The sequence below is a fragment of the Oratosquilla oratoria genome, chromosome 18 (assembly GCF_046742065.1).
Source record: "Oratosquilla oratoria isolate Oo_2021 chromosome 18, ASM4674206v1, whole genome shotgun sequence".
Classification (NCBI taxonomy): Eukaryota; Metazoa; Arthropoda; class Malacostraca; order Stomatopoda; family Squillidae; genus Oratosquilla; species Oratosquilla oratoria.
The window spans coordinates 7405537-7416267 of record NC_134794.1 but is presented as its reverse complement, the minus strand read 5'-3'; the positions used below and the strand labels follow the sequence as shown (position 1 = coordinate 7416267).

At 40.2% G+C, this 10731-nt stretch overlaps 1 protein-coding gene across 3 annotated transcripts in view; it reads right to left on the bottom strand.

Annotated features, from left to right (window-relative positions):
• Positions 1 to 857: 857 nt before the first annotated feature.
• Cont (Contactin) overlaps positions 858 to 10731 on the bottom strand; it is a 63570-nt gene continuing 53696 nt past the window's right edge. The window contains exons 25-26 of one of the 3 annotated variants that reach the window (XM_076201436.1): positions 10457 to 10640; positions 858 to 6740 (exon numbers count right to left, since the gene is read on the bottom strand). In XM_076201436.1, coding sequence (XP_076057551.1) covers positions 6613 to 6740; positions 10457 to 10640 — 312 coding nt within the window. In that variant the 3' untranslated portion in view covers positions 858 to 6612. The remainder of the gene's footprint in view (positions 6741 to 10456; positions 10641 to 10731) is intronic. The other 2 variants (XM_076201438.1, XM_076201439.1) reach the window with 2 other exon arrangements.

The following is a 10731-nucleotide window of genomic DNA, read 5'->3' as shown; positions in this document are numbered from 1 at the left end:
AACCCAGGGTTAATTTCCATACAAATGTGCATGATGAGGAACAAAGTGGACGCCCTTCACTCATTACTGATGGTTTGGTGCACATTTGTACTGCCATCTTTAAAAGCTCTTGCCCATTTCCACACCATCCCATCACTCATAATGTTTTCTCCATGCACTTCACTGATCTGACGATGAATTTCAGCCGCTTTCACACCTTTAGCAGTAAGAAAACAAATCACAGTATTTCAAAGTCTGCAGCATTCTCAATCGGAGGAGGCATTTCAAGTACTCACACACAAACTTAAACACAGTCAGACGATTTCATAATTAGGTTTTAAAGTAGATTATAGTACAGGCTTTCATGTAAAATTAAAATTGTTACGAAAAGTCTACTTGTTTAATTTTTATTTCAAAACAGTACTTAAAAAACATGCCTCGTATGTACCGGGTAACATCTTTGACCAGACCAATATATGAAGTAGAAGATTGTTCTAAAGCAGTGGTTCCCAACCAGTGTGCCGCGGCACCAAAGAGTGCTGCGAGATCACTGAGGGTGCCGCCAATATCCAGGGTAAAAATAATTTTCATGTTACCGACTTTGTCATCCATTTTTGTTCACTAAAGCAGTATCAATGTAAAGATGAATATTTTCATATTATCCAGAGACAAAATTTTGTTCCACTGATGTTGAATCAACAAAATACTAACAAACTAGAATTTAGATTTTCTAATAAGGGTGCCGGGGACTTCTGAAAGGCTTGTAAGGGTGCCTCAAGCCAGAAATGGTTGGGAACCAGTTCTAAAGGATAAAAGTACCAGCAAATCACTGATTATAACAACCATCCTCTCCCAACTTAGTACCTTATTACATAGGGAACAAGTAATACAGTATTTTAAATTCTATAAATTTATTTTTTGGAAACTATGTATGGAAATACAAGAATAGCTACTTGCTTCCTCTAGCAAGTAAAAATACTGTCAACAAGATTATGCAAAGGAATATGAAATTCCCTATGCATCAATAGATAGTAGACCACACTTTTGTAGTTTTCGTTCATCACACCCATATCATCCAAGTTTTTAATCAACAAAACCCAATGCACAAGCATCCTTTTAGTATTGCTGTAATGCAATTTATCTATTAAACTCACGTTTGTACTTTTTCCCACATTTTGAATATCGGACCAAAACATTACGTCCTTTGGATGGAAGCAATGAATTATTCTGGACTGGATCCTGTTCTTTCAGGCTACTCCTGTAATGACCAAAGCCCTGCAATATCAGTAATACATAGAAAAACAATAGCTTTCTGACACATGAAGGTATTTTAGAACAAGACATCTTAACTTTTCCTTGACATTTACCCTCTATATTATTTGATATTTACTTGCTAGCGCAGTTTTGGACAGAAAAATGTAACGAGAAATATGTAAAAAAAATATATACTAATAAATAATAAAGCAAAATACACTGCATGGGGCAGAAACATGGAACATATGAAAGGATGAGAGGAGTTTGAATATGTTTGAGATGAAATGCCTGAGAAGTATGGTAGGGGCTAGGTTGGATAGGGTGAGAAATGAGGAGAGTGGGAGTAGAAAGGGAGTTGGGAGACAGGTTTGATGAAAGAATATTGGGATGGTTTGGACACAGAATGAGTGAAGAAAGATTAGAAAAAGAGATGTGGAAGGAGTGAACATGAGGTGGTGACCAAGGATGAGATGGATAGATGGGGTAAAAGGTGCATTGGGAAAGAGGGGAATGTCTGTTGAGGAATGATAGAAGACAGAAGAAAGGGGTGAATGGAGAATGGTTGTGAACAGATGATGCTGTGATGCATGGAAGGGAGTGGGCGGGGGATGGGGGGGGGTGAGGGACTAAGTGTGAATGATATTTTGACACAGCCTGAAGTGATTTCTCCCAGTCTTCTCTTTTTCTGCATGAGGGGATGGAGAGGGAGGGTTGCCGATTAAATAGAGAAGCCTTGCTGTGGATGTGGTGTGTCTTGCTACATTGCTTCTGACCAAGGGCAGTGGGTGCAATGCAGGGATGACCCATCATCCAGGAGGAGCCAAGATAAGAGAAAGGGGTGGAGCATGGAAGTGGAGTATGTGGGGATGGAATGGGTGGGCGTGGATTCTATGCCTTATTTTTTGGCTACCTCCCTTGTAAGGGGGAAAGAGTCATTGGTATATGTATGTAAAATACAAAACAGGATTTACTCTATCCAGTCTGCCTCAATTTTCTCCTGTAGGAGTCTCCCAAGCCAAAAGGAAATACACCAAACAAAAAAAGAATTAAGTGCACTTAATTTTTTTTTTAACACCATTCCCCAAGCCATTAAAGTTTCCCCACAAAGAGTATGCTTAATTCTTGTTAAGAAATTCTGTTCTAAAATAACAATACATGTGTCTTGTAATTAAAAAAAATATAATATATCATCACTCTTAAACACCATCACAGGAGCCAATGAGACATTCACAAACATTTAAAAGTAATATTTGCCAACAATTACCAAATATATAGCATACCACAGATTCCTGAACGAGATTCGACTTTTATAAATACATCTAAAGGCCTGTACACACGATTGAGCATTGCCCAGTGGGTGTTGCCTATCTACCATGCAAAGGCTGTGTGCTTTTGAACATGTGGTTGTTGGCAACAGTCACACACTGTGGTCAGCAGCAAACTCCCAGGTGCCAGGAATTGTCTGGTGATGTGGGTGAAGTAATGGTATGGGCAATGCAATCGTTTGCCTTCCTAATAGGCAATACTCGATCATGTGTACTAAGCACTGCAGCAACCCCTGAGGATGCTCTCCTTTTTATCTGAACTCCATTTACATAAATTTTCACATCATTCAAGGACCTATTCAAAGTTGCACATCCCTTCACTAACATCACACTATTAGAACCTTTCATACCTTTCTCTTTGTGACATAACATGTTCCGTCATAAATTTAAAACTGCTTAAAGTAATGATCAAGACCTGACAGCATAAACAACAACACAATCTGCCATCTTGCAGGGCAGGTAATGGCTGAAAAGTTATGAGGGAGGAAGAGTATGTATAGTTGGAATGTACAATAACAGTTGGTCCAAGTTTCTGTTGCAGCTCCATTGTGGCTGGCAGTTGTCCCAGGGCACTCCCATAGATCACTTAAAATATACACTAGCCTATGTCGTATTATATCTATATGGGACAGTTTCAATGTCACTGGCTCATTGTAGTAGGAAGACGGGAACAGTCACTGGTTGTCGGGTCTCCTTATGTGAAAAGGTGGAGGAAACAAGCTGCTAAAAGAGAAATCCTGGGTCTGGTCCAGGGCCAGAGTTCAGTCTCTCAGGCATCTTATGATGGAAATGTGCGTCAGGTTTGACAATTTTTCTCTCATTACCATTCCTCCCCCCTTTGCCTAAACATATTTTCTAAGTCTTCACTTTATTTAACTTCTTGAATATGATTATGCCTATGTATGTCCTGAGCTGCGAGTGGGGTATATGAGGATGCCAGTGTTGGCTTCCTGATTATATTCATTCTGTAGCTGTTGCTGAGTGACCTCCACATTCTGTGAACAGGATCACGTATTCTGTGATGTTATATTTATTCAGGGTGAAAGGGAACGATTATAACCGTAGTAACTATATATTTTGTAATGCATGTATTGTGATGCATCATTGTACATCATGCAACCTGATGTACGATCGAATATTTGACTCGTATTGAAGAGGTTAACTATTCTGGAACTTGACATTTACAAGTCTCCTGCACTACATGATGTGTTATAAAATTTCCCCTGCAATACCATGTATCAGTATACATTATCCCTAGTTATACTGCAACCCTACTGTAGAGCAGTTACCTATTGGTTAGCAAGGGACCCAGGTATTCATGCTCTATGATCTATCAGTATACAATATTTCCATTATACAATTGGAATGTAATCCAATTGTTTAGTTAGGGAGACATGTACCAAGGCAAAGATTAAGAGGGGGAGGGGGTATCATATGTGTCCATTAATAAATGGCTTACTTCCGACTTAGGGCATTCCTGTCCTATGTCAAATGACAAAAGACAGTTACAGTGACACATTGATACATATATCCATTCCACCGTTCATTAGTTCCCAGATGTTGACTTAGGTAAGCAAGGGTTCACTTTCAGATAACAAGCTCCATACACCTTTAATTTGTTGAAAATGGACACATTTCAAACATGCAAAAACCTTATGAGCTCCAATAATCACATCTAGAATGGTACTTTTACTCACTGGACCTTGCCCAGATGTCATTCTTTGAAGATGAAGATAAAAATTTGGCTTGCGAGCTTAGTTACATTGTAAAGTGGATGTTCAGGGTCCTGGCATAATTGGGGTTTTGTCATTTTCATGTGGCATTTTATGGAAAGGATTTTGGTATCTGTAGGCAGGTGTCCAATTGGAGTGGTTTTGGTGGATCCTGTTATTACTCTCTGTTCTGATTGTTGGGAACCATAATGTGGAGGCATAGTCAAGGGTGCTTCTTCTGAATTGCTTAAAGATGGTTATTAGTTTCTTTCTGCTGTCCAAAGTCAGTGCTTATGAGTCAAATATTTGTTCGCACATCAGGTTGCCTGATGTACAATGATGCATCATCATACGCGCATTACAAAATATGAAGTTACTGCTGCTATACTCATTCTTTTTCAAACTGAATATGTCATAGAAAATGTGATATAGCCTCTTCACAGAATACAAAGGTTACTCAGCTACAACAAGATAAATGTAATCAGGAAGCTGATGCCAGCATCCTTGTATATTCCACTCACTGCTCATGACGCATACATAGGCATCATCATATTCTTGCTGTCAGGTTCTTAATATGTGGGCTGAAAGTCATACGAGCATCAAATGTTTTGCCTATGATTTTAGGGTTCTTTTCCAACGGAAGGATCTGGGCTTTTTAATTTTATTATAGGGTGCCATGCTCCAGCGCACGCTTACTTCACACATATTAAAGCCCATTTAATACCCCTCCTATCTCAGCACCTTGTGGATGGGGGGTCATCCCTGTTCTCTGCCACACTGCTCAGGTTACTGACAATGCAGCAAGACAAAGCACTTCCACAACAGGTCTTGATAGCCAGAGCTGGTTTAAAACTGGCTTATCAAGAAAAAAGGCAATGTAATTGCTTTTAAATTGGACATTTTGAAAATAAACTGCACCAAGTCAGTTTGTTACTAGACTTGAAAAAATGAACTCTACTTGCACTGTAACTTATAAAGCTGCTTACCAAACTTTTGTTAGGCATAATGCTTGTCAGCAGTTCAGTTGTACAAAACTGTAACAATTTCAACTGGTCTGGTTGTGTTGTTGTTCCTCCATTGTCTATATATCCCTTCCTTCTCTATAAGGTCCTTTAATATATATATTTTCAAATTTTGTGTTTAGTCAATATAAACAGGTTATCTGTATTTCAGTAGCCAGTGCAGTATAGACTACAATGTACAACAGACAGAATGATCCAGAGTAGCACTATAATACTCTAAACAAAATGCATTTCAAAAAGACAAATGTCTATACTAGAATTACTGTTCTCTTGTTTATAAGATATCCTGTCTTATACTGACTTCATAATTAAAACTCCTTCCCATTTTCAATAACTATTTTACATCCCCCCCACACAGTTTAATAGAAAATTCTTTACTATGAGATTCAACAGCTTTCAAAGGCTAAACATGGTAACTGGAGAAATGAAATGATGAAACATTATTAAGACAATTTAGCGGCAACTTCTAATAACATAAAACAATCCTATATGGGTTTCCACCTTTAAAACAAACATGCTTAACATTATTCTTAATTCTACACCAGAGGCAAGAAATATGGACGGAAAAGTTACTAGTGCTTATTGACAGTAGCTTGCATCTATTGCAAGGCTGGAAGAAGTGTCAACAATCTAAGCAACCAAATGGAATGTTTGTTATAACACCTGATGTTTTTCCAACATTAAAAAATATAAATATTATATATATTATACATACACATGTATATATAAAGACGTACATTAAAAAAATTGGAAAGGCTTATAACTATGTGATAAGTTACACTGATTCATCATTTGCAGTTCCCTAGATTCCTGATCAACTAATCTATACCAAATTCTAATTGAACTAAAATATTCTGAAAAGCACAGTTCAAACTATTTGCTGCATACCTTCCAACTAATGAACACTAAAAACTCGTAATAGCTAATGCTATGAATCAAAATGTAACTTCAATTCTCGTACTTTCACAGCTTTAAGGAATGAGCAGTTTTCACTGGGAAAAATACACGTAACAGTAATATCTATAATGAAAAACTTCAAGAAAATCCAACTGATCAAAATATCTGAATAGACCAGCCTTACAGCTGCACATAGGTGAAAATAGAATACACCTATCTCTTATCTCTTTAGTATAACACGAGTTATTATTGTTGTTACAAGCCTGTGCACATTAAAAAAAAAAATCCATTCTGGTTACTGTAATTATGGGATTTTGGAGGGTAAATCTTCATCACACTCTTATTGTTAGTATACTTCACAATATTATCACAACTGTTGACACTGATAGGAAGGACATATATGGCCTTTATCCAGTTCTGTGGTTAAGACAAAACATATCTAGAACGCATGATTGGTGTAAAGAAGGCAACCAAGAAGGTGAATACAAGCGATGTGGTGGGCAAAAGAGAATAGCCAGTAGGTGTTCCACCTCTCAAGATGTCTGGATCACCTGCAGATCAATAAACATTCCATTAGTACGCTGCTGGTCACTAGCCATCTAGCAAATCGCTAAATTAATAGTACTATCCTAATGGAATGGGACATGCCATAAAGCTGAACAAAATATCTTGTTAAATGATGGCATTCCTTTGAGCAAATACACAGCACATGCAGAAAAATATATACACTTGATAGTGCTATAGCATGATAACTAGATTTGAAGGTTAACATACGCCTAAACTTTGTTGTAGCATCTTGCATACCAGTATTCATATCATGGCATCATAAACACGAGTTTTTTTGCAAAAGGTAAGGATGTCTTTTGGACTTTTATGGATTTGGAGAAGGCATACGGCAGTTGGAGGATGCAGGGATAACCCATCATCCATGAGGAGCTGAGATGGGAGGGGTGGAAAGAGTGATGGAGGAGAGCGAAATGGGCAGGAATAGGTACGTGCCTCTGACTGGGAAAAAGCTTTAGGTATATAGATAGATAGCTATGACAGGGTTAGAAGGAAGCACTGTGGGATGTGTTGCACTTGTATGAGATAAGAGGAAGTTGGATGACACTGGTCATAAGTCTTCAAATGGGTAGTAGAGCTTGGAGGAATAGAAGGAATGGGGTTGGTTATTGAATGGAGGGAAATGGGGGTAAGCCAGTTCTTTGCTGATGACAATATGGTTGTGGCTGCATCAGAGGAGGTTTTAAGACAATTAGTGACAGTTCAGGAGGGTACATGAAAAGAGAAAGTTAAAAATAAAGGTGGGTAATAGTAATGTGATTTGGTGTACGTGTAACAGAATGAGTGAGAAAAGATTAACAGTGTCAAAGGCACAGGGAGTGAACATGAGAGGAAGACCAAAAATGAGATGGATGGTTGGGAAGAAGGGGGGCATAAGTAAAAATATGTCAACTGAGCTGGGAAGGGAGAAGGTACGAAATAGGCATGAGTGGATAACGGTTGCGAATGGATTATAAACTGACTTGTGAGGTAACAAGAGAAGGAAGTCACCATGTAAATGAAATAGTAAGAGATGAATCATGTTTTGGCTGTTGAGCCATGCTGTGATGTTATATCTTACTGCATTACTTTTGACCTAGGCAGTGGATAGAGGGGCAGGCAAGGCCTTTTATATACAAAGAGATGAGAGATTTTCAAAAGGGTGTTGGATGGGTGGGGGATCAGTGCAATAACTTGGCTGGCTACCTCCATTATAAGGTGGAAGAAGTCTTTTGGTAAAAAGATGGAAGTTGTATTAAGGTAGGATATGGAAAGAGTGAATAGTTTAGGGTGAAGGTGGGGATGTGCCAGGGTTGTGTAATGCCATCGAGGTTGTTAAGTATGTACATGGATGGGGGTGGTACACGAGGGTAATAGATAGGGGTCTGTTATTTGCAGTTGACACTACTCTTGTAGCTGGGACAGAGGAGGAACCAAGACTAGTGGTGGAGTTTGGGAGGGTTCCTGAGAGGAGAAACCTGAAAGGTTATGAGGACAAAAGTAAGGTGACAAGATATGCAAGGAGAGAGAAGATGTTAGTGAGCCAGAGGTGAGTTTTAATGGAGACAAGTCTGAAGTGGGGAGGTTTGAGTATTTAGGTCACATGAAACAGCACCTCAACAACAGGGCTCTACAGCTGAAGCTGGTTTACCTCCTCTGCTTCCTTAAATTGGGGGATAACCCTCCCTCCCTTGTCCAGTCACAAGTAATTAGAGAACATACATACATACATATACCAAGGCTTTTTCCCCCTTACAAGGGAGGTAGCCAAAAAGGAAAAGGCATAAAATCATTCCCACCCATTCCATCCCTGAATACACTCCACACCCCTCCACCCTCCCTCTCAACTTAGCACTTCCTGGATGACAGGTCATCCCTCCACCTTGTCCACTGCCCTGGGTCAGAGGCAGTGTCGCAAGACACAGCGCATCCACAGCAAGGCTGCTTCGTAATTAGAGAAGACAAGGATAAATCCCTTAAGAGCCCAACTGATTTATCATCCATACACAACCATTCTTTATTCACAACTATCTCCTGACCTCTCCCTTCCCTGTTCAACTGACATTCCCCTTATACCTAAAGCCCCTTCACCCTCCATCTAATTCTCAGTCTTCCCCTCAAGTTAACTTCATCTTCATCTGCTTTCCGTTCTCTTTTTTTGCTTGTCCTTCTTCACTCAATCTTTCCATGTGCCCAAAACATCCCAGTATTCTTTGATCAACCCTATTTGCCAGCTCCCTTTCCACCTCTGCTCTATGTCTCACCGCATTTCTCACTCTATTTATCTTTGTATCTCTTGCTATGGTATACTTCTCTAACACTTCATCTCAAACACATTTATATTTCTTCTTCCTCCCATGCTTACATTCCAAATCTCTGTCTCATACAGTGTTGTAGGCACAATCATCCCTTCATATGATCTTCTCTTTTGTGTCCATCCCTAGATACCTATTTCCCATGACACTTTTGCTCCCCTAACTCTACAGTTAACTACCCCCTCCCTACTCCTTCATGGGTTCATGGGAGGAAAGGAAGTAAGAGTGTACAAGTTAGGGCATCTTTTTATTTGTAAATTACTGTGCTGTTAGGGCTGTTTGACGCAGCCCAAAGGGATTTCTCCACGTCTTCTCTTTTTCTGCACAAGGGGATGAAGGGGGTCACTGATTAAATGAAGCAATCTTGCTGTGAATGTAATGTATCCTACTGCATTGCTTCTGACCCAGGGCAATGGGCAAGATGCAAGGATGACCTGTCATCCAGGAGGAGCCAAGAAAAGAGGGAGGGAGGGAGTGGGTGCGGATGAAATGGGTGGGAGTAGAATTATGCCTTTTGACTTTGGCTACCTCCCTTATTAGGGGGGAAAAGCCCTTGGTATACATACATACATACATGCATATACCAAGGCTTTTCCCCCCTTACAAGGGGGGTAGCCAAAAAGAAAAAGGCATAAAATCATTCCCACCCATTCCATCCCTGAATACACTCCACACCCCTCCACCCTCCCTCTTATCTTAGCACCTCCTGAATTACGGGTCATCCCTGCACCTTGTCCACTGCACTGGGTCAGAAGCAGTGTCGCAAGACACAGCAAGGCCGCTTCATTAAATCGGCGACCCCCCCTCTCCGTCCCCCCATTGCATAAAATGAGAGGACGGGGAGAAATCTCTTCGGGCCGTGTCAAATTTTGCTCACACATACTATCTCACCCCCCATCCACCCGCCCATTCCACCTCATGCAATCACAACATCATCCATATACAACCATTCTCCATTCACCCCTGTCATCTGTCCTCTCCCGTCCTTCCTCAACAGACATTCCCCTCTTCCCCAAAGCACCCTTCACCCCATTCATCCACCTCATCCTAGGACGTCCCCTCATGTTCACTCCCTCCACACCTCTTTTACTAGTCTTTCTTCACTCATTCTTTCCATGTGTCCAAACCATCCTAATGCTCTTTCATCAACCCTGTCTCCCAGCTCCTTTTCCACCCCTGTTCTCCTCCTCACCCTTGGTATAGGTATGTATAAAGAAACTGTGCATATGTGACACTCGTATTTTAATGGGAGAGAGTGGGTAAACAATCAGTGGGCGAGTTGGGTATGTGTGCTGAAAGAGTCAAGTCCTGGTCAGACATAATAAGATCACCTGAGTCCTGTTCATCAAACAAATGTCAAATGACAAAGTTACAAAATTATATTACTACTACCACTAATAACAACTTACCCATCTGGAATTCCCACGGTGGTGAAGACATCTTGCCTTCTCCTCCTCTTGAGAATGCCATCACACGAAGTTTGTACCTCTTGCCTGGGGTCAAGTCGTGGATGTACGCTTCAAGCTCGGATCCAATTCGTACGACCGTTTCGTTGGCCTTGGCAAAGTCCTGGTCTGACTCCCAAATTTTGATCTGAAATTATGCAGTGAATGAATGTACAACCCAAATGCTGGTGGATATAACAATCCTGAAAGAATCTGAAGTTCCTCTAAGAAGATTATTT